The sequence below is a fragment of the Myripristis murdjan genome, chromosome 16, assembly GCF_902150065.1.
Source record: "Myripristis murdjan chromosome 16, fMyrMur1.1, whole genome shotgun sequence".
Lineage (NCBI taxonomy): Eukaryota > Metazoa > Chordata > Actinopteri > Holocentriformes > Holocentridae > Myripristis > Myripristis murdjan.
In genome coordinates this window covers 16,427,935-16,452,058 of record NC_043995.1, presented here as the reverse complement: position 1 = coordinate 16,452,058, position 24,124 = coordinate 16,427,935, and the positions used below count along the sequence as shown (strand labels likewise).

General features: G+C 42.7%; 1 protein-coding gene across 1 annotated transcript in view; it reads right to left on the bottom strand.

Annotated features, from left to right (window-relative positions):
* Nucleotides 1-765: 765 nt before the first annotated feature.
* Nucleotides 766-24,124, bottom strand: part of nphs1 (NPHS1 adhesion molecule, nephrin) — a 36,802-nt gene continuing 13,443 nt past the window's right edge. Inside the window, exons 4-29 of the mRNA XM_030072649.1 lie at nucleotides 23,420-23,542; nucleotides 22,636-22,717; nucleotides 21,931-22,034; nucleotides 19,948-20,069; nucleotides 19,230-19,401; nucleotides 17,686-17,843; nucleotides 16,579-16,720; nucleotides 15,969-16,093; nucleotides 15,607-15,775; nucleotides 15,216-15,345; nucleotides 14,830-15,002; nucleotides 13,606-13,746; nucleotides 12,832-12,972; nucleotides 10,486-10,607; nucleotides 9,698-9,857; nucleotides 8,270-8,426; nucleotides 7,715-7,866; nucleotides 5,066-5,177; nucleotides 4,770-4,951; nucleotides 4,314-4,364; nucleotides 3,860-3,982; nucleotides 3,243-3,291; nucleotides 2,732-2,864; nucleotides 2,069-2,147; nucleotides 1,043-1,209; nucleotides 766-855 (exon numbers count right to left, since the gene is read on the bottom strand). Of these exons, the coding sequence (XP_029928509.1) occupies nucleotides 766-855; nucleotides 1,043-1,209; nucleotides 2,069-2,147; nucleotides 2,732-2,864; nucleotides 3,243-3,291; nucleotides 3,860-3,982; nucleotides 4,314-4,364; nucleotides 4,770-4,951; nucleotides 5,066-5,177; nucleotides 7,715-7,866; nucleotides 8,270-8,426; nucleotides 9,698-9,857; nucleotides 10,486-10,607; nucleotides 12,832-12,972; nucleotides 13,606-13,746; nucleotides 14,830-15,002; nucleotides 15,216-15,345; nucleotides 15,607-15,775; nucleotides 15,969-16,093; nucleotides 16,579-16,720; nucleotides 17,686-17,843; nucleotides 19,230-19,401; nucleotides 19,948-20,069; nucleotides 21,931-22,034; nucleotides 22,636-22,717; nucleotides 23,420-23,542 (3,359 nt within the window). The remainder of the gene's footprint in view (nucleotides 856-1,042; nucleotides 1,210-2,068; nucleotides 2,148-2,731; nucleotides 2,865-3,242; nucleotides 3,292-3,859; nucleotides 3,983-4,313; nucleotides 4,365-4,769; nucleotides 4,952-5,065; nucleotides 5,178-7,714; nucleotides 7,867-8,269; nucleotides 8,427-9,697; nucleotides 9,858-10,485; nucleotides 10,608-12,831; nucleotides 12,973-13,605; nucleotides 13,747-14,829; nucleotides 15,003-15,215; nucleotides 15,346-15,606; nucleotides 15,776-15,968; nucleotides 16,094-16,578; nucleotides 16,721-17,685; nucleotides 17,844-19,229; nucleotides 19,402-19,947; nucleotides 20,070-21,930; nucleotides 22,035-22,635; nucleotides 22,718-23,419; nucleotides 23,543-24,124) is intronic.

Here is a 24,124-nt window from a genome sequence, read left to right as displayed (position 1 = left end):
CATGAGTCCAGCGTTTCCCATTGCCTCTCTGTCTGACTAACTCATGTCTGACAGTCTATCTGAAAGCCAAAGCAAGAGGAACTACGGGTGAGTGACTTTGACTGTGCAACAGCTAAGAAGGGGAGCATGAAGGTGAGACAACAAAGTGAGGTTAGAGGTGGGGGGTGGAGTTGGAGTAACAGGATGAGGGTGAGAAGAAATTGAGCTAGTGACAGGCTGGTGAGGTGAGTTAAGAGAATCTGGGTAGTGAGGAGCAGGTAAAAGAGGAAGGGGCAGAGATGAAAGCGGAGTATAAAGCAATATGAGATAAAGAACTGATCGTGTTAAAAAATACATACAGAATGGCTTCATACTCTGACATGCTTCATTGTACGAGCATTGTGAACCTTTTAAAACATTCTTTTCTTTTCTTATCTCCCCCTGCTTCTGTTAAGCTTCTTTCACAGGTACACTGATCCATATGAGGAAAATATCCATGAATGGAAAAAAATGGTAACATAGTGATATACATTGCAAAACTACAATAGTCTACATACTTGAAAGTGAAATATTTTGGAGGGCTGCATAAAGCATTTCAACCTTCTTTCATTCCTCTGACAGGGTTATTCAAGATGTCTTGAAAGATTCCATTCAAATAGAATGGGGAAAAAGGACACGAAATTGTTCTGAATATGTGCGATACAACTTTTTACCAAATTTCTCCTTCTGAGCCAGGGGGGCTGGCGTACTGCGGTTGTTTGAACAAAGCTCCCACTTTCTCATTCTCTACACCAACTCGCCTCGAAGTTCAAAAGGCAGATCATAATCTCTCTGTGGTAGTCGATCAGCCATGGACTCCTTCACTCTCCCACTTCCCTGCTGATAGACACATTGAGCCAGCATTAGCATTATACCCTTGTTAAACTGCTGAAGGTAAATCATGCACGTTGCTGAGCTGTATATTTTTTTTGGACTGCACTGCTATACTAAGACATTTAAGCCACATATAGCTGCATGCAGGACTTCACGCCATACTTCAACTTTTTGATTTATTGCTATAGACCTCAGGGTAAGCAGGTGATCTCCAGTCACTCTTTCGCTGTGGCAATCTGCTGTCAAACAAGGAAGGAGGGGAAGGCAGAGAGGAGGCCAGTACATCCTGGTATAGATCACAGTCTGTTACATCCTCATACACGTGGCCTTGAGATTCCACTGGGTAGCGGGTGACATCTTGAACAGTTAAGACCAGAAGACAAGACATATATCATAACCTGAGGCTGGACATTACGAACAAATACATCTCAAAATCAAAAGAAATCAATACGTTATAGACAGTAATTGCTAATCATAAACAATATAAAAGCAACAGTAAGTCATATTACATGCATTGTTTACATCAAGATGACCCCTTGCAATGTGAGAGTCATCACTGTGGGTCTTTTCCACCATACAATGTACAGTCGCCCTGTTGTTATTTCCAAGTTTTAGTTAATAAGCTTCTCCTTTGCACTTCACTTCACCTGTTCACTGCTTCAGCTTCATTCAAAACTTTGGAGAAATTGCACATTCTGCAGATGAATGTATCTGTTGCGAGTGTCTATGTCACTGCAGTCAGCAGTGAAGCCACAGAATAAAGTTCATTCAAAGCAGCTTACCTTGTAACTTAAAAGTCTGCAGCTTCACCACATTTTCTGATTGGAAGTCAGAGCCAAAGTAATCCAAGTAATCCAACAAGAGCCTTGTGAGAGTGAAATGGTTCCCTCAATTCCATTTTTAAAGAGCCTTTTTCTTTTTTCCTTTTTTTTTTTTTTATTGCCTTAACTCTTGGTTTTGTACAAGCGTTCTACTGTTAACCCCGAAGCAGGACTAATCACACTTCATCTCACACAGGAATATCAATAACAATATATTGATTAAAACAAATACAAGTGGGCACTTTAAAATCACAGAATTGTAAAAAAAAAAAAAAAAAAAAAAAAAAAAAAAAAAAAAAAAAAAGAAGATAAAATGATAAAAATATTTCTGTACTTTGGGCAGAGGTTACATGAGCAACAATTTGAATAATCGACTGCCTGTGCTTTTATCTCACCAAGCCTGTGAGTTTCCTCAGTAAGTGGATGCAGAGGGGGCCAGTAGTCACTAGTGGGGTAATAGTAATGGGAACTTTCCTGGAATGAGTAAAACAGAAACAAGAAATAGAATTAGATTAACTTTGATCTTAAGTCCCTTTAAGTGAAAGATAATTCGGTGCGTTTTAACGTCAGTGTACACGACGACTCAGAAGCATGGCACTGAGTGCATAAAGTATGCAATGTTTTAAATCAAGGGTAGCTAAAGCCTGCCTCCACGGGGAATTAAGGTTTCATTATACTCCATCCTGACAGAGCAGTTCTATCTGTCTTGTTACACCTCACTCAACATTTTTCTGCAGGGTTCAACTCCTTGTTGGCCTTTTAAAAAGTGCAAAATGATAATTTCGCCGATCGATGTGTATTTTGAATGCTAATTGTGAGGTATTGATCTGTCTTCCATCTCTGAGCACAGCTAAAGGTTTTCATTAGTTTATCTACCCACTTTTCCTGCTATGCCTGAATTCTGCACTTCCTCCTCTCAGCAGACCCCTTCCCCCCCTCACCCTAACCTCTATCGTCTCTTCACCTGTTTACTCAAGCTTTTCTGTTTACATATTTTCTCAATATTGTTTTTCTCCTTCCTTCATCGTGCTCTCCCCTCTCTCTCTCTCTGTTCTTACCCCAGCGTATCTCTCATAGATGTTGCTGTCTGTTTCAGATCCAGAGTCGATTAGGAGGGTGCGCTGGGCTGCGGCGTTGACCTTCTCTCTGCTCTCATACCTATTGGAGTTGCTTACAGTGGATTGACTGGACCTGAATGGGGAGTGCAGGTTCTTCCATAACATTTCTTTTCATTTCTCAATGGCTTTCTTCCATGCAGTCCTCTTCCAAAAACACTTAATCCCCAATATTAACAAACACAGATAAACACAAGGAACTCATGGCAACATTCTCTGCATGTTATAAAATCTTAACGAGAATGTGTTTAGCTTGTGATACATGCACCCAATTAATGCAGGATTGTCGGGCCTGCTTGATGATACTAATATAAGTGGATGCTGGCCAGAGACTGTTGTTTTGCCTGCTCGGCTGTTTCAGAAGCTGGGTCAGCCTACGGGTCAGGTCTCAGACTTCTTAGAGTGGATTGGATGAAGGCCTCTTTATTGGTTCTACTGCAGAGCTTTAACTTACCCCTCCTCTTCATTCTTCTTTCCATCCAACACACTGCTCTCTCTACCCCCTGCAAGGGGAAGAGAAACAGGGGGAAAGAGGCTTAGTATTAGGAAATTAGGACTTGAAGAGAGTGGCATCATTTTATAAGCAGTGAAATAGGTCAGAGCGATGAAGAAGACAGAAAGTGAGGTAAGAATGAGCGAAATAAAGAGAAGCAAGGTCAAAAACCCATGAAAAAAAACAGAGGGCAGAAGAAGTGAAAAATAAGTAACGACGAAGGGGGCAACCTGACAGTTCAGCTGAGAAACAAATAGGAAGAGGCAGATGGAGAGATGGAGGAAGGACATAAAGCTAGCAAATGAGATAAAAGGAAGAGAGGAAACACAGAAGGGACAGCTTTGAAGGATAAATTTGGAGGGAGGGAGAAACTTAGGGAGAGAGCAGAAGGAGAGGAGACAGGATAGACAAAGAAAGGGACGAGGCGAGATGAGAAGAGACAGAGGTAGAGGTGACAGTTGTATCACGGTTCAGAGTAATCGCTTTGGAGTCTTGTTGAAGGTCTGGGACATTATAATGACAGAGAGTGAGGGGGAAAACACTTTCACGTCCACAGACAAGAAGATCACGGTTATTACCTGTCTGGCCCCACCTCCTTTTCCTCTTCAATCCCAGAAACCAACCCAATGAATTCAGCGCCAGCAGGACCCCAAATATCGCTGTGAGCAGTATTATCAAATAGGTCGGCAGTCCTGTTGCACCTTTTTCACAAACAATCAAGATTAGGAGCATTAGTTTAATGCATGATAATGTAAATTAAAGAGAGGAAGGAGGATGGAAATTTGGGATGATAATAAAAACTGATTGATGCAGACCCAACTACTCTCAATTGTCTTTATTGATTAAAGAAAAGCAGAGGGGAAAAGGTATGGGTGGCTACCATGACAACCGCTACTCTGAAAGAGCAAACATTAACAGTCTTGGAGGTGCATACATTAACATGATTTAGCCAAATGAAGCTAGCTGCTGTGCAAACAGCAATTTCAAACTGCCCTTAAGAGCTTTTTCAGGGGGTTGTGATAAAAGACTTACTTTGTGAGGCTGAATCATCATCTGGTGGGACCTCCTCCGGCTCTGGCCTTTCTGTAGACAAGGACCACGGTGAAGAGCATAACAAAAATAACACACTACACTACACTGAAAAGCATAATGGAATGAACAGGTTTGTTACTCGTGTTTTGCGAAAACTTGTAATTCCAATTTTAATGATTTTCACGTTTTAAATTCACTTGGAGGATTTTTTATTCTTCTATGTCCTGGGAATATGCCCCACGTTTAGCTTTAGGAACTCCTTTCAGAACCTGCTGGGTAAACTCAAAAATGCATGGTGGCTACAGTATGCTAAAGAAAAAAAAAAAAAAAACAGTCTGCCTTTCTTTGTTTCTGAAAAGCTGACATTTTGAAAGATACAAAGATTTCAGAGAGTAGATTTAAGAGTTCATTATGGAGAATAAATTGGCTATAGAGTACTCTCAGTGTCAAACTGACCCTCAGTGGTGATGGTCAGTACTGCGTTATTGTCAGCGTAGCCACTCTCTCCCATTGCATTGAGGGCGTTGACAGAGAAGTTGTAGGTGGTGACAGGGGACAGACCAGTGACAGTGAAGCTAGTCGCTCTGGGAGGGAACACGTCTACATACAGGAAACTGTCTGACCGGGCCCAGCGGTATCTGTCAGTCAACAGATATCGTCAATAGCTTCCAGTTGCTTGCTCAGTGAGTAAGATACTGTTTGATTATCAATGGATCTCATTGTGAAATTGACTCCATGTCCTGACGTTTCACCTTATACGGAACTGCTGCTGCAAACCGCCGTCAAAGCCAGGCAGCCACTCCAGGGTGACCGAGTCATGACCAACACTGACCTGACGAAATGATGAGGGAGGATCTGGGTGATCTGGGAGTGAGGAGAAAGGAAAAACAATGTAATGAACAGTAATAAACAAGTTTTCTAGATATTGAGAAAATGCTGACCAGAAACAAAACACCCCCTGTGGACAAATGCCTATTTAAAAAGACTTCATGAGCTCAAAAATATCCACTCTGGGTATACTTGGGTAATTATTTCTGTTGCCTCTAAAGTCACATGTTGCAAATAAACCAAAATAAAATAAAATAAATGAAATGAAATGCAGTGAAAAAACAAAACTTAACAAAACAATATAATATAAAATAAAATGTTCATGTGCCCCTGCTGGCCCTGCATTGAGTCTTGCCAGAGCTGAAGTTTACTGTGTTTCCCTATAATGTTTCTGTGTTTGCATTTTATTAGAATTTGAATAAATAGATTTTTTTTAAAAAAGGAGAGATGGTCACATCTACATGCACGATTTACTGTTCCGCGGATACATTAATAAAGTCTCAAAAACATAGTTTGCCTAGATCAAGAAGATTAAAAGAGAGCAAAGTGTTTGGTTTTCGTTTGCCTAATAATGTAGTATCAGGAATTAATGCTCATCACACAGTTTTATTTCACAGGACACATTTCTAGAAGCACAAGAGCAAAATTCTTTTTCAATATTTAAAACCCACAAGTTTTAATAAAGAAAATTGGCAATGATTGCAAGTGATCAGTAAAAACAAACAGTGAATAAAATGCAATCAAGGAAGAGACAATCATAATTACATGATTACACCTCCTCTCCTAATCTCCATCTCGGTTTCCTCTTGTAGGAGAGAGAGGTATAGAGGGAATGAGAATGAGTCACTGTCCCCTTCCATAAACTTCACTGCCCCCTCCTGAGCTGAGGGAGCAGTGAGTCTTGCAGCACAAACAAAACAAGACAGGTAAATAGTGAGGGAGTATGTCTCCTTTGTATATTGCTGTCTGGATTTGTCATATTAAAAACCTTGCCACAATTGTTGTAATTACAGATTCCTCGTTCTGACTGAGTGCATTTGCTACTTTGCTCAGTCAACACACACTCCCCTGGGCAAGGCCAAAAGACATCAGTGAAACCAAAAAGGCTTCTTAATTGATTTTTCACATCTGAAGTTTTTTCCTGGTTTAATGTTTCAAATGTTAATGAATCTAGCGAATCTAAATCGAGACCATTGTCAAGCTGAATCCTGATTTGTTATCCTGTTTTCCAAGGAGCACCTTTCTGACAACATCAGGTTTGTACCACTAATCTCCTATTTCTGGTTTTCTGCACACAGGTTGTGTTTTGTTTTATGGATGAACACAAAGTGTGGTCAGGGCCAAATGGCTGATCCCTTTCAAAACAAAGTGGCTTATTTGTTCAATTTATCCAACCAATGTCTTGCAGTGAAGGATGTAGCTGCTTGATTGTTATCAAATTTGTGGATAAAGATCAAAGGAGGCTAACCAGGTCTTCAGTCTGACACAGGGCACTACTTCTGTCAGGGTAGTGAAGAAAAAGTGGATTATTTTGCATTTGGAGCATGAAAAAAGAGGGGTGGTTTTGGGGGCAGAGGGAGAGAGATAGTCAAGGAGAGAAGGAGGAGAGATAGTTGAGCAGCAACATAAGAAGGGGATGCTCTACTAGTCTCTGGCTCCAGGCTGCAGCTCAGTTTGCAGAGTAAATAATTCCCACTATCAGCTCCACTCATAAGATTCCAGGGCAAAGAGGTCAGCCTTATTTGGATCTCTGGTTCCTTCAAATCCAAAAAGCACCAGGCATGGAAAAAAAAAAACCTCTCTCATCCTCTCAGGCTCTCAAATGATAAGGAAGCATATAAAATTTATTATCACTGCGTCAGATTAATTATGAATATTCACAGCGCTAAAAAAAAAAAAAAAAAAGAGTGGGGGAAAAACAGGGTGAATATTGGATTGTATTTTTACGCTTTTTATAGTAAACATTAAATGTGTCCAATGACGGCTATGGGGCTTTGCTGAGAGCAGGACTGTGCTGCTGATGGTGGTGGTGGTGAAAGCATACTCCAGCAGCTCGAAGGCAAGTAAGCTTAAGCATGCCGGGAGAGCAAAACATATCACTGCAGCATTATCAGAGAGAGAAGTAGTGGTATAGGCTAAATGATAAGGTAGAGATACGGCAATGGAATACGTTCCCTGAAGGCTTGACACTCAGGAGGACCGGCTCTCTTCAGTAGAGAGAATTCTGCATGCTCAGGGGCCGTCCCACACTATTGTAACAGAGCTGCAAAAGGCTGATAAATCTTGGACAAGGCAGCACAGACACAACTGTTTTAAGATACTGCCAAATTGGGGCCAAAGGGAAACTTGTGCTCCACTGACGAGTACGTGACGAGCATGATCCTTACATGTATAAGTGGCCTCGCCTTTCATGTTGATCATTAATGACTGATATTACTGTATGTGTCAGAGATGGATCTTACAAAGGAGCACACACGTACAAACGCACACAGGCACACACACACACACACACACACACACACACACACACACACACAAGAGAGAGATAGAACTGCAAATGCACAAATGCATACTTGTGCTGACGAGCTGGATGTCTACAGTGTCTTCCCCAAGGGAGTTGCGAGCCGTGCAGGTAAAGACAGCGTAGTCCATTGCTGCGCTCACATTCACCACTGTGACTGTGCTCGTGTGGAAGTAGCCCTCCCTCACAGTCCGCTCCTCATACCTACAGCACACACAGACACACAGACACACACGCACATACACACACACACACACACAGAGACACACATACACACACACACACACAGAGCGGGAGATAAATCCTGAGCAGGCAGACAGCAGGGATTGTGATGTCCTGCAGATTGCACTAAGTCTCCCAATTTCACACATCAAAGAAGCATTAAACAGGTATTTGCATAGTGAAAAGCAAAGTATAAAATGTACTAAATCTGGATTTAGCAGTGCGAAGAATATATAATATTAGGGTAGAACCTAATCTAATTGTGAGGCTTTATCTATATGTAACCAAATGCTGACAGTGGCACGAAAGGCAATTCCAAAAAAAAAAATAAATAAATAAAATAAATAAAAGATGAGAAAAAATAGAGTGATGTGTATTTTCTTACCTAGGATTTGCAAAGTCAATGGGCAGGCCGTTTTTTGCCCAGGAGAAATCAACACGAGGGACGCCCTCTGCCTGACACAGTACCTCTGCTGAGCTGGTGCCGTCCCCTCTGCTTGCCACCTTCCTCCACTGGGCTCCCTTCTGAAGTTCTGGCTTGACTACACAAGGCAGGACATGAATGGAGGTTATTCATGCATAAACAGATACAATGCATTACAAATGCAGTACACGTGTATACTCTGACAGGTACAAAAACACGTTTGCATGTTTCTAGAAACAACTCTCTATCCACGTTTTACCTTTAAGAGACAATTTAGGGAGTTTTGTTAGGCTATGCTATTTCTGACGTCTCTACTATGATGTCTGTTGGTAAACACAACAGTTTTGCTGATTGCATTACTGCTGACTACAACTTACTGTTTAAAATCGGCCTCCAGTTGAACTATACAGGGCAATAAAGCCATCTGTGTAGTGCTGAAAAACACCCATAAATGCCCTTTTTGGATTCATAATGTTCAGTCTTTAGTCCTCTAACCTTGCTGCTGCCGGTTTTGTCTCCTCTGCTTCTGTCTCTGGGTCTCTCTCCTTGTTCTGTCCTTGTCCATCTGTTGCAGTTCCAAAATATTGCACTTCAATTTATGCAGCCTAAATAAGGTCATCCAGCAAAATCAAATTAGTCCTCAAAATCTAGAACATAGGTAGCCATTGTCATATGTTTTACCAAGATAAAAAAGATAAAAAGTTGAAATTTCCTCTGCTTGTCCTCACTTCCCTTTGAAAGGAAGCCTCCAGGGAACAGCAGTCAGCACAGAACAAATCTTCTGTTCCTTATTGAATTTGAAATGCTCAGACTTTAGTCCATTATTTGACGTTACAACAAGTTGTGATTTTAGTAGCCTACTCAAAAAAAGCCGTGTCGTTGCACCGATGAACCCCTGGTTTTTGTAGACTAGGGGGGAACAGAATATTTGTTCTGTGCAGACTGCTGTTCCCTTGGGGTTTGCTTTCAAAGAGATGCAAGGGCAACAAGCTGGAAAAGTTTGATTTTTTTTTATCTTGGCAAAATGGTTACCTATGCACCAGACTTTGAAATCAATGTGGGCTGTTTTGATTTTGTTGTCCAATCTTATTTAAGTCACATGAACTGGAGTACAGCAATTTGGAACAGCAACAGATGACGACGCAACCTGTAGCATCAAAGCTAATTGACTTAAGAATGAATGTTTTGAATCCAAAAACGATATTTATTGTATGGGTGTTTTGTGCTACTTCGCAGGTGGCTCAGTTGCTCAGTAGTTCAATTGGAGCCAGATTTTTAGCTGTAAGTTTCTCAGCACCCATGCAACTAGCAAAATTGTTACATGCCATGGTGAAGAAATCAAAAGAACAGTTCGGCTGAAAAAATATCAAAATGGTTCTATGAACTCACAGTGCACAACCAGCCGCACATCCACACTGGCTGAGGGTGCTATACCATTATTGACTGTACACTGGTAACGCCCAGCATCAGCCCGAGTCACTTTATGGATGGTCAGTAGGCCTGATTCTTCATCTTGCACCTCCTCACCCTTCTCCATGTTCGCTTCCCCCTGTGGAAGATAGAGTGAGGAGGGATTAGAGGAGGACAGCAGCTATTCCTCCATATCATCCTCCTTCCTTTTTGGATGAGTTGGGGTGCAGCGTGATGAGTGATCCCTTGCATGGAGAGCAGAAAGAGAGTAAGACAGGTAGACAGGGTGGGAAAGCAGAGAAGAAAAGCAGAGAAGAAAAGCATCTCTCCCTCCCAAGGCTGGGAGGGAGGAAGACAAAGAAAGATAATGCCAGCGGTTGCAGAGCCGGGGGGGAAAGGGACAGGCGGGAGATGGGCAGGTGGGGAGTAGGACACAGAGCACAGCCAGGGGGTGGGAGAGTCTGGAGAAAGGATCACTATTACAGATACCACGCCACGTTGATGAATGTGCCCTTTAGTCATGCGGCCATAATGAAAGCTATTTTTCTGGATTTGGGCTGAGAGTGGAACAGCGAGAGGTGGGGCGGAAGGATAGTTAGAGCCAGTGAAATATGGTGCATCTGTGCATTTAGAAGGGCAGGTGATAAAAAGTAAGAATGGATAAAATAATAGAAAGGAAACCAGATAAAGGGAAATAAAATTCGGGGGCTGTTTCTCTGTCTTTCTCTTTCTATCTCTTTGTGTGTGTTTGTGTGCATAGCTCTGACCAGCCACTTCCAGGTGAACATGCCAGATGTAATGGGGTTAGCGTCTGCCACACATATCAGGTCTGCTGTTTCTCCCAAGTTCACATGCACAGGGTCTTTCGCAGCCTTCACACTAGGAGCATCTGGGAGAAACAAAGGGACGGGAGGTTGAGGTAAAGCAAAAGGTTAACATACCATCCTGGGACTAACAATTTGCCAACCCATTACACAGGCATGCTGCATTGCTATAATTACTCGTACACTCTTTTGCCTTTCAACATGTTCATATCCTCATCCTAATTGGCTTCTGTGTTTGAAATACAATGCCATTAACATCCCTATAAGTGGGCGAGTACAGATGCTATTCCAACAATCCAAAAATGGCTCAAATGACCCAAGAGACCCTGAACTGACAGCTTCTCCTCTCTAACTAAGGCAGGCTGGAAACTTCCATCCATCCATCCATCCATCTATCTCTTCATCCCATCACATCATCATGTATGTCCTGGCTTCATGGCTCCTCTCTTGTCTTCATTCCTCTCCACTTTAGCTTTTTATTCTTCCCATGGGTGCCATGTACTTACAACAATAAGGCCATTAGTGCCTGCTTGTCTAAACCTATGTTCACACACACAGAGGAGTGGCGAGAGACACCAGAGAGACATACAAGTTCTCTCACAAACCTCTGTGTTGGTGGGATTCACCCATGTCTGCCTGCTAACCAGGAACGACATTGTTAAGTGGGTTACACTGCCACCCATAAAAGCTGCTACAATCCGCCATACATAATGAATATCTACAACTGTCATGCCCAATCAGATCAGAACGGCAGTATCCATTAGGCTTGTACTGTGGGCTTTGGTGGAACAGTCAGACCTACATTTTCAACACTGCTATTATTAAATCATTACTGGTGGGGGCAGAGGGCCTGGGGCTGGAGGTTGGGCATGGGGCAGCGATGGAGGTGGAGGGCCTGGCATGTGGGGCTGATGAATGAAGCAGGGCTGCTGGGATGTGGCTGAAAGGGTATGTTCTCTCGTGTGTTTGTGTGTGCATATGCACGCACAGACGGTTTTGATGCATCACAAATCTGCTGTTAGAGGCTTACACGTTTGAAGCTTTGCAAAATAAATGCCAATTGACATGCAAACTTCTGCTTGGTCTCTGCAGTAAAATGAAGCTGGGCTATTTGTATGAGACTAATGATATGCTGGGTGAATTGTGTAGCAGGTTAGGGTTAGAAAAAAAACAAACCTTTTTGAAATATTATGGCTGAGAGAGGCAGGTGATATAGTAGCATATATTTGTGGTTATATTAGTTTATTTTCTGTAATTTCCTATTGCATGTGCCTTAATAATCTAGAAATGTCTGTTTTATTGAACTGGCTAGCATACTTGAAACATGATTAACCATTGTGATATCTGAGACTTATCAAAAGATATTTTTTAAGACAATATTCCAAACACTTAATGTGTCTGTGACTGTACCTGTATTTGTTTGGGTTGTGCATAACCTGATGAACCAAACAGAGTTATAGGTGCATAAGTAGAACACAACACTCAGACTGTGTGTTTGTTGCTTCCTTCTTCGAGTTAATACTTTTTACAGTGTGGTTTGTGTGTGCTTCACAACAAAGAACCCTGAACACAGAAACTGGTGGCTAATACACGGTTGTGGATCAAAGGCAAATTGGAGCATCATGCAATTCCAATCACTGGGGAACTTTTGTTAAAAAAAAAAAAAAAAAAAAAAAAAAAACAGTAGAGGCCATGCAGTGATTTTTGAAAACCAAACTCTCAGCATTCTGGCCAAGCAACTATTCAATCATTGGTATTAGTCAATAACGCCCCTGACACATTTTATATTCACTTAATAGAGCAAACTGGATTCTGTTATTCAAGGCCACTTCTCATACCTAAAATCTCAGCTTGGATATGGGATTTGATTCTCGCTGAGAATCTTACAGGCACACAATGAGTTACAGCTCTTGACTAAACCTGAACTCTTTTATTCTTGCGTTTTTGTCATAGAAGAAATTCAAATGGCAAATTCTTTATGTAAGCTATAGCTGATAGACTTCCAGTTTAATTCCAGGATAATAAAACTGGATAACACGTTTTCCCAAAATCTCCAGTTGTTTTGGCCAAAAGCTATATTTTACTATTTTGCAAAAATATGAAAATACAAATCAGTAAACACAACATATATGTAATAATAGATAGCTGTTTCCCACTTTTGTTTTCATCAGGACATTTCTTTATGTTCTATCATCAACAAATTGGGCAACTTGGCAAAATCACAGCATGTCTGTGAATGTGAGTGTGTATGTATCTTCTCTTGTTCGAGAGCTGTGTGCAGGTTCTTACACAGGATGTCCAGACTGACAGAGGTGTGGTTGGTGCCCTCGTCATTTGAGCATTGCACAGTGTAAATGCCGGCGTCTTTCCTTGTTACATTCATGATCTCCAGTGAGGAGTCCTCTATCCAGTGGTAGCGTGGATCCCTCTCTTTACAAAAACATACACACACACACACACACACACACACACACACACACACACACACACAAATGGTAAATTAAGTATTCATTACACGCTCATCAACCACATGTCCTCTGGCCACTGGTCTCTAAGTGACATCTAATCCTGCATTATTGATTTGCCTGGCGAGATCCCCACATTACACCAACAATAGGCTGTGTGAGGGACACCTTCTGTACCGCAGCGCTCAAAATTTAATAGGTGGGTTCCCACATTGGGGATACAGGAATTTTGTGGTGGGGCTGGTGGCCGTAATGGAGTTAATGGAGAGAGAGAGAGAGAGAGAGAGAGAGAGAGAGAGAGAGAGAGAGAGAGAGAGAGAGAGAGAGAGAGAGAGAGAGAGAGAGTGGCTGCAGTGGGGTCCTGATGACAGTCATGGAGGAGAAGCCAGGTTTGGAATGATTGTTGTATTCAGGGAGACAGCAATCCTCATTTAGACTGCATATATTAGAGCCATAATGAGAATCACATTTGGCAGGCTCCCATGCTGGCTAACCTGCCATGTTTTATTCAGACCCTGAATAGCAGAGCTGAGTGCTTAGTTGCTGGCTCAGCTCAACTAGGACCCGGTTATAGAGCCATCACAGAGCCCAGAATCACCTTTGACCAGCTTCTCCCTGCGGTGCAGCCAAATGCAGGAGACCTCTGCTGGGTTAGCTGAGACCAACAGCGGGATGGTTGCCATGTCATCCTCCACCACCTGGACCTGCTTTGGCTGCTCTGGGCTAAACTCTGGTGGGTCTGATAAAGATAGAGAAACAGCACACGGATATGCATATATTGGATTTACACTAAAAACACGCAAGCACAGAACAAACACAGGTGCACAGAGTGAACCAGCTAGAGAGAACACAAAGTCACACCAACGAACATGTTGAGCATGAAAGCAGAGAGACACTAATGAGAGTCAAACCAGTAGAAAGTTGACATCCCACCAATAATTCCAGATCTAACCAACTTCACACACCAAGGCAACGGGGGAGTGAGACAATGCGGGAGGGAGAGGGACAGGCATTAAAACACCGAGTGACAGTACTGTTGTCCAACCACAGCTCCACACAAACACACAGTGACATGCCTTCATGCTCATACACAGCAACAAGCTTTGAAGCGGTGGCTGGCTGCTGCCTGTGAAATGGCATCAAAGACAAACATGGCCACGCAGCAAAGCAAATGCACAATTAGGACACACTGCCGCACAGCTAAACAGACTCACAAAACACAACAAAGGTTTCCAGCAAACAACAAACACATATGCACATACTATACATAGACAGTTATACAACGTGCCATTATAGATGATTATTATGCATTGTTAAGATTAATGCAAAGTGTGTCTCTCAGTCACACACTAAGACAGAAAACAAGAGAGAAACGAAGCAAGAATAGAAGAGAACAGAACTATTTGAATTTTTTGGGTGGAAAAATTGTCTTTGGCTCATCTGGCAGTTAATTAAAACATTCATTCATTAAAAACATGACAACATACAGCACGCAGCACATCACAACACTGATGGAACGAGTAAACAGTAGATCACAAAGTACAGCACACAAGATATTTAAGTTAGTGACTGAGAAGGCTAGCTGGGTTCACTCCCAGAGTTACTCAACACATCATTATCACACATACAGTGCAACTATAAAGCTGAAAATTAAACATCTAACAGCTGAACAGACTAACTGCAGCTAGGATAAATGACTTTACCTATGTTCTCCGTCTCCAAAGATATCCCTGCAGCGTCTGCCAGAATTTAGTCTCACAAACGTGGAGAAAGAAAGAAAGAAAGAAAGAAAGAAAGAAAGCCTATTGTGCACTTTACTCACACAACACATTGAGCTCATAGAAGGTGTTGGCCCCCTCAGCCAGAAGAGAGCTGTAGGCCTGGCAAATGACCCTCTGATTGTTGTGCTGTGATGCCAGAGTCAGGGACAGCGTACTGCGAACCGACACACCACCAAACTCTGCCCTCCTGGGTGCCTGATCCACCCCTTTGAGCCTAGGACACAAATACCAAAGAGTCAAAGTTTACCTATCAGTGAGGCATAAATATCCCATTTCATATGATAAATATCAGTCATTTAGCCTCATTATGACTTGACGATAATTATCCATATTTTTTTTTATGAAAAAGCCTCCATCAAGTCTCTGCTAATGGACTGTGTGCTGCTGACCTCACTACCCACTGTCTAGCCAAAAATCCATGCCTAACCTGAATGGACCCAGACTCCAGGAGATGTTGGCCTTAGGGTTACTGCTTCCAGACACGCACTCCAGACTGATGGTCTGGCCCCGATGAAGCTCCCTCTGGTTGGATATGATCTTCAAGCTCACTGCTGGAACTGGGGACCAGTGGAATTTATAAGGAAAGTCCAACTTTTCTGACCACATTTTTGACTCCCAGAAAAAAAAACAGCATAAACTATAGTAGCTGAAAATCTATGTGACTGAGTTAAACTCAAATGTTTATTTCAGCTAATCCAATATTGTACTTTTGCTTCAGCTGAGTTAAAGATTGGGATAAAGATCCTGACCTTTAGTTCAATCTTGTTTATCAATCGATGTTTATGTTACGTCTTGGCTAGCGGTCAAATATAACTCACAGTGAACCATGAGCTTGGTCTGAGCAGAGAGAACCTTCCTTGCTTCATTCCTGGCATCACAGCGGTAGGTAGCCATGTTGTCACTGGGCTTCAAGATCAGGACTAGTTCTCGAGAAACACCCTTATCAAAAGGCACCTGCCTCAGCGCTTCTGGAACTGTCTTTCCATCCTAAAACAGGCAAAGGAGCTATTAAATATATTAGTTTATGCATATGCCACTCTTAACTATTAGCTATTGCAAGGAAAATGGCAGTTACCCCCCTGAATGTAAATCCAGAAATACCCTCGCCTCCTCAACACACACACACACACACACACACATACACACACACACACGCACACACACAAAGACAGACACAAACCTTGAGCCAGGTGAGTGTCCCAGTGGGATTTCCTCCACTTGAGAAGCACACAAGGTGGACTTTGCTCCCTGAGCGAAGTGGAACCCCTGGAGGAGGAACTTCAAGCCATACCTTCAGAGGAGGGTCTGAAATACAAATACAAGCAATGGCATCAAAAAGAGTTGAAGTGATATTTGGTAGAATATTTTCACTACTGATGCACCTCTATAAGAGTTCTCTTTAGAGAGTTGTGGTTGTCACTATTCACTCGTTTTCACTTTGCAAACCTGGTCTAAAAACCATTCTACTATGATCACAGCCCAAGGTTATTCTGTGTCCAGGATCATGCTTTCCAAGAGGTATATTTGCCTGTTTGAATCTGTTGATATCAGCAGTGGAAAAAAAAAAAAAAAAAAGCTGTGAATGCTGGAGGTGTCATTGGATCCCCAGGCCAGCTCATGCTGGCAGTTGCCCCTCTTGAACCACTTTGGAGGTGTGCGTGCTGAAATGTGAAAATGTTCTGCAATAAAATATTGCTTCAAGCTAAGGACAAATTTTCTTTTAGAGCTTGGCGGAATGATGTCTACTAAATATAGCACTGTTTCAAGAAATTAGACTCAAGCTCACTAACAGTAGATGTTGAGGTTGGTGGTCTGAGTCTTGGAGAAGCGTGTGCCCTTGTTGAAGGCCTCACACGTGAGCGGCAGCCCATTCTCCTCCCGTGAGACCCGGTGGGTCATGTTGGACATGGTTGTCATCCCACCATTGTCTCCCTGTAGACACAAAGCATATATGACAGTTCAGTCTGGGGACAGTAAGCTCCGGCATACTCATTTGAAGAAGAGATTTAAAAAAAAAAAAAAAAAATCACAGAAGGAAAACCACCCACACTGTATTGTCTTGGCAAACACAGATGGCAAATTAGCTGCTGTAATAATTGATGTTGTGCATGGTCTATAAAAGAATAAGCAAATTTGTGTGACTCTTCCTCTTTGCACACCGTTATAAATTGAGTAAAGCACCATTTTGCACCTGTATGAGAGTGGTCATGCCTGTGCAGCACATCTGGTTATTAAGGCTATTATTGTGGTGATTAGTGTAAAAGCCATAGCCACAAAGACTAACAAAAAGACTGGACAGGAATGTCAGTCTTCATTAACCTCACGCTGTTTCAGATGCATTAAAGCTCACACACAGCACACTCAGTGCCTTGTGTAAGATCAAATGAAAATGCTGCTGCCAGATGAATAAAGAGCTTGTTTAATAATGCTCATCTTCCGTGTCAGCTTTTTTCACTTTGATCTTATTAACATACACAAAAGAGAAGAAGAGCAACAGAATACTCTTTTGGAATGGCTTCTGATTCATTTGCAAATATGAAGAAGGCCTATTTAGAGATTGCTCATGGTCAAGCCATTCCCTTTCATCTCCGTGGGTTCACATGAGGTCAAATTTCATATCAAGAATGCTTTTTAATTCAGTGGACAGCATTTTAATAGTTTTTTGTTGTTCACATCCTAAAGGCAAGCTTGAGTGAAGGGCAGCGCTTTTGCACTCTATCAAATCATGGAGTGTGCTCACAAAAGCAAAAACATGACATTTTCTAATAGTCAGTTTTAGTGCATGCATGATCTGCAGTCATAAACCATTGTATACATCATCTCCGGGCAGAACATTGTTATTGCCTGTCAAATTAAAAATCTATGCCCGGTGCTGAGTGTTTACTGGGTGGTCCCACCTCTGCCATGGTGACAACAGTGGTGTTGAGCTCCCTGAAGCCCAGCCACCAGCGAATCTGGACAGGGGGGTTACTAGACGTGGTGTAGCAGCACAGGTTCAACTCCTTTCCTTCAATGGCCCTGAAAGAACCCAGTACAACCACCTCTGATGGTTCAACTGATAGACACACAAATATGCATGCACACACACACACACACACACACACAAACAAACAAACACCCATACAAAGACTTGTCAGTAAAAATATCGCCCCATGAATAGCACGCGGAACAACTACCTATTCTGATCACAGTGGCAGTGCAACTATTTTTGGATGTGAAACAGCGTTGTATCAGGGGTGAGGAGGAAAATCACTTTGAGTGGCAACTTGTCTTCTCTGGAGGTTTTCAATATGGTTTCTAAAGTCTGCTCAGTTTCAACCACAGGGGGAGACAGGGTACAATCGCTGCAGGCAAAGTGATACAGCTGCATAAAGCCCTGGGGGGAATACAAAGGCTGGGGACTATACTGACAGATATGGGAAAGGGGGGTCATGTATAGAAATCATATGCGTATTGGTGTGTATCCCACATGAGACACAGAGAGGGCATGCATACGTGAATGCTGCTCACAAAAGCCGCGGAAATTACGCAGGCGCCGTAAGGCAAAATAGGCATATTCATATCACACCAGTGAGACTCATTCTGTGCCCTCCAGCTTCTGCCAGTGCCTAGAGCACAGACAGGCAGGCAGCAGCTCATTTTCAGCCTCCCTGAATGGATGACTGGGAAGTATGGCACCAGGGCTTGGTGGGGGCTTAGTGAGGAAAGGACAAGCACCGGGGCAACTTCAGCCACTTTTCCACTGCACAGGCAAGAGAGCTTTTCCAGGACCAATCCCTGTTCAGAACGTATTTACATAAAATCAGTGCATTAAGTGCCTAGCATTTAGAACTCTAGCTTACATAGTCTGGCTCGCTAGTGGAAATCAGGCTATTGTTAGACTCAAAGCACCAAGGCTGTTGAATATTAATTCTGTATTTGTTTTATAGTTGCTGAAACAAACATCTTATATCCCGAGAAGAAAAGTATAATCTATTAACTGTTGCCGTTATCATCGCATAAAGTGTAGCCTTTACTGCCTCGGGATTGTGCATTGAAGCAATTCAGCTAAATTAGCTGGCTATGAAAGAGCATGCAGTGATTCTAATGCGGAGTCAGTCGGAAATATGGGCTGCAGCCATACTAACCATTAGTTTCATTAATGATATTAACATTAGAATTTGTGCTGGGACAGCAAAAGTATTGGTACTGGAGTTAAGACGAGAATTATATTCCCCTGCCTCATGTCCATATCCTCAATAAAACATAGCAGTGAGTCCTGCCAGGGCTTTATGTGTGGAAGTGTGTGTGTGTGTGTGTGTGTGTGTGTGTGTGTGTGTGTGTGTGTGTGTGTGTGTGTGTGTGTGAGTGTGTGTGTGAGTGTGCGTGTGTGTGTCACAACGTGTGGGTGTGTTGGTGTGCTCTGCACTATGTTCTAACTACATTAACTGTTTTCACTCACAGAGCACAGTGATTTTGCGGCTGAGGGACAGAGGGGCAAGGGACACCAGATTGACACTCTCACAGCACAGCACAGCCTGGTTGTCCTCTCGAGTGACATGCAGGTAGAGGACACTCCTGGACCGCCGCGCCTCAATGTCTTCATCCCAACTGGTGGAAAGAACTTCCCCATTCTGACACACAATGAAACCCATGAGCAGTGACATGCGAACACACATATAGGAGTAAAACTGGCCAATAATATATTTGCACACATAGAGGATGTTCATTGAAAATCAAAGTTGAATAGAGAAAGACATTTTCTTCTGATGTGCCGTTGCATTTGCATGTATATTCTACTTATTTTTCTATCTATCTACACAACTCTGGAAATTCTTAAAGGTGCCAGCTGTAATATGCATTTGGGGTGGATAGATATAGATACCCAGATACCTGATTGGTAATCACGTCAGTGTTGTTAAGAGTCATCAAGTGTCAAGAGTCGTTAGTGTTAAGTTTTTGTGTAAATTTTGATGGCTTGAACTCCACAAAAGAATACCCAGCCACTTTGAATGTACTGGGGTAAAGGTAGACAGGGAATCACAGTAGACTGGAAAACCTTGCCCTATCACACAGAAACTATCTGGATAGATTGCATTAGGGGTGAGAAGTAAGAGATGCATTCCCTAGTGTTAGTGTGTTAATTGTAGCTCCTGGAGCTGATGATGCAGAAGCTTTACCTTGGTCCAGTGAAGGGTGGCGAGGGGGTTCCCACCTTGAGAGACACACACCAACGTGAGCATTCTCCCGGCTTTGACTTCATCTCTCTCAAGACCCTCAATAAATGGAGGCTGAGGTGGGACTGCCAGGAAGCAAGAGAGGGAGATGAAATGGACTCACAAAGCATGCGGTGACAGTGAAAGACTAAGAGGAGTGGCACTGAGAGAATACTGATGGAAAAGTGATGAGAAAAAAGGTGAGGAAAAATGGGATGATGAGGCAACTCATAGAAAGAAGGGGATGGACCGATCACCAATAGGATGACATAAATAAAGGGACAGTATAGGTTTAAAAAAAAAAATGAACGAGAACACTCTTGGCAATTGAGTCTGGAGCATCCGTATTTGTTGAGACAGGGCCAATAAAGCGGGCACACTCAACATGAGTGTGGGATAAGAGGTCGAGATATGATGAAAGCATTAAGTATTAAGGGAGCAGCGAGCTGGATCCAGTCCATAAAGCAAAATAACAGATGTTTAAACAGTAATAAGGCAACGTGGAATATGAATAAATTACAGCCTCCTTGAATAAAATATATGCAGTAAAATAAATTAGGAGAGGACGGGCCTTTGTTATTGCTGCAATCAGTTTCAGAGAGCAGGCTGCAGACCCTGGGCCAGCGTGACAAATTGCCACCTTGCTAACAATCTCGCTGGCTGAAAATGGCCACCGCGCTGGCTTTGATGGGCTGGCGTGCTGACTAAGACTGCTGCGGTGGTCCCAAGTTCTGCAACATTAGCACTTAGTACAGAGTCTTGTTGTTTAGTACAGAGCAGAGAGATAGTGAGGACGGGAGGAGTGTTCCCTGTTATTGGTAGTGGTTTAAACAGCAGCAGCAGGAGTGTCTAATGTGGAGGAGTATAGATAGAGACAACATTAAGGTGTCTAGTCAGCCTGTGGATAATACGGGGGTGGCAGCGGAGCAGGAGGGAGAGGGACTGTGTTCACTGCTCAGGGTGTCAGTAGCCCTGCTAGACTTTAATCAACAACATGATTTAGGCCCGGGAGAGGCAGGTGGGTGGACTCTCAAGCCTAAACAATCAATTACTTCAACTGATCAACAGAGTCTTGAGGAAAAATGCTAAAACTGGTAAAGAGTAGCTTGGGCGTCAAGACTGTTTGTGCATTCAGCAACACCAGCTTACATTGTTGCCTTGCCAAATAAGAGTAAAACAGTGAGGCTGAATGCAAGGAGGAGAGAGACGGCATGTATATAAACTTACCTTACAGTGCTATAGTCACACAGTCTTGTTATCTAACTTCAAAGGGCTTGTGATACCAACATGAAAGACAAAGCAACAGAAATTGCCCCCTCCCCTGCCTAAGTAGATTCTAAATTTAATTTGAGCTGATGATCGCAAAAGTTTCTCGGTTTGTTTGTGATCCATACAGTTGTTGTAACTTTCCATATTAATACATTTTAAAGTAATCCACAACTTGCACTTGACGCTTCGTTGATATAATAATCCTAATTTAATGTAGCATTTGATGTGTTTTGAGGAAAGACGATAAAATTAGAGTGCTTAAGCATGTAAGTAACAGGAATCTCACTGAATAAATTAGTCACTGTAAATTCAAATTATTAAAATCTTGTGGCAGGTTTAGGGTGGTTACACTGCTTGCAGCCACAGTAGGAAGTGTTATATGCTTCAAGTGACAGCAGAATAGGCCTGCTGCTATTGTCATATCAATCCCTGTCCCCCAGGGGCCACCTTGTGACCTGAGGGCAGCCACACTCAGTGCTGTCCAGGTGTTGAGTCTGCCTCAGGTCGAATGTTTCTCCTTGGACTGCTAACACAGACTGAGCACATGAGGTTGGAAACCCCTGGGCCTCCTCGAGGTTGGGTCCATGTGTGTTTGTGTGTGACTGTACGAGTGTATCGGGTAGGGGCGTGGGTTGTGGGTTGCTGACTGTCAGGTTACAGACAGGTTGTTCCACTCACAGTACACTCTCATAGTTGCTGTGGTCTTCAGAGCCTGGGCAAGGGCAGGGCTCTTGGCATGACAGGCCAACTGCCTCCCGTTGTCAGAAATCAAAGCTGTGACCCTTTGGAAGAAAAAGAGGAAGATAAGAATGGAAAGAAATAAGGGCGGGTTCACATGAGGCAAAACAATTCACATTTCACATTTTCTGTGTTATGCCTTCAGTGTTATAGTGCACTGCCGACAATAAGAACCACACATGGCCCAGTGGCATGTAAGCTCAGTGTGAATAGAGAAAGTACATCAATATTGCTTAAGACCTTGACTGTTCCTCTGCGTTAGAGCTGAACAACAAAGCAACACCTCAGTGCCACTGTTTTCTCTGGGTATGACAAGGAGTTATTATCTTTGAAATAGAGGAGACAAGCAGGATTAAACTAATCTATGGCCCCTTTTAATGTATAGGCACCTCACAAACCAGCAAGGATGGGATCTGTCTCACTGCTGAAATGTTATTTTGTGTATTTGACAAAAGCTAATTCAATTGCACGGCGCTCCACTATGTGCAGAAATTCATTACACTCACAAAGACAGAAAGAGAAAATAAGACGGGGGGAGGAGGAGGGGGTGGGCTTGGAAAGACGAGAGGAAGAAACAAAGACAGACTTGGAGAGATTGAGCAGGTTGGTGAGGAGAATGGGTCTGGCAGGCAGGCGGACACATACGTTACTTCAGTATGCGTGTTCAGGAGCTTATCCTTTGAGCCAGACATGGTGAAAGACTCTGCACCTGTCAGCTCGACTCCATCTGAAAGACACAGAGGGGGGAGGGCACACAAAAAGGCAGAATATTGTCTGTGAAAGTGTGCATGTGTGTAAGAGTGAGAGACAGCAAGCATGATACATATATATCACCAAGCAGAGGGAACATCAGTGTAATTCTCCTATCTAGTGTTAAATATTGGTATATTATATGTGCATTTGTGAATGTGTCTTTGTGTGTTTATATGTACAACTCTCCCTCTCCCCCTCTCACTCTCCCTAGGGAAAGGTACAGTACGGTAGATGTGAGGGAGGGGGAGCAAAAAGCAAAAGCAGAAAATGGCGGCTGTTATTGTAAACAATGGGAAACTTGTGATACTTCCATTGTACCTGCTGCATTGTAAACACAGTGCATTTGGAAATTCAAATGTTCAGGCTATTTCCTCCCACACAAAGTCTGTTCCTTTCAACTTGCTGCTATTGTGAAGAATGTGAAATATGAAATCCTCACTGAACTCACATTTCATCCCTTACGCTGTCTCATGTTCAGATACTCAGAGTGTGATCTACAACGATGGCACAATGGAGCACACCAAGGAGAGGCTGCCGTCCCTTGTTGTAACCTCTCAACTATTTTTGACTGTTGAAAATTTTTAAGCTCTAAAAAAACCATTTTGTTCCCATGGTGGCCGGTGCATGAATGACACTGTAATGTGATAATTGTACTGCAGTTGAAAGGGTGACTTACCTTTATAAAGTACAACTTCAGCCTTGGGTTTTGCGTCAGGAGCAATGCAGGTGACTGTGTACTTCTTCCCTGCCACCCACGGCTCTGTCATGTCCACTTCAAAGTAAGGCTTAGAAGGGGGAACTGAATAAGCGACACAAGCGTTCAAGAAAAATGTTCATCACAGCAGCAAGATTCATCACCCATTATTTAATGTTTTGGGTACGAAGAAGTCGGTGCGATCACAGATTATATGGGCTGGGTTTATTCAAGGATATGTTAATAAGCCACTCGTAACATTTGGGAGTGACTGGGATGTCATGCTGTCAGCTTTTGAGTGATTTACTACAGTGAGGTTTGATGTTCTGTTGAGTTGGAATACAAATTGTGGACAGGGGGAGAATACAAAGATGAAATGGTGATGAAACCAAGCCAATGCTAATCTATCATAGCAAACACCAAACACTTCTCTTCTCAGATCACCCCAAGCTAAATATGTGCTTTCTGGACTGATCAAAGCAGTCTTCACTTCTCCACTGTTCTACTCCACAATCCTTTTATCTGACCATAAATAGGAATTCCAGAAAAAATAGCTTTTAACACAAGGGACTGAAATTTGTTTGGCAGTGAATTGAGAAATCTGTCACCAACTAATCATCAAAGAGATTTCAGCAGATCTGTGAGCTAGTCTTTACCAGGACTATCGCTTCAATCATGCACACACAC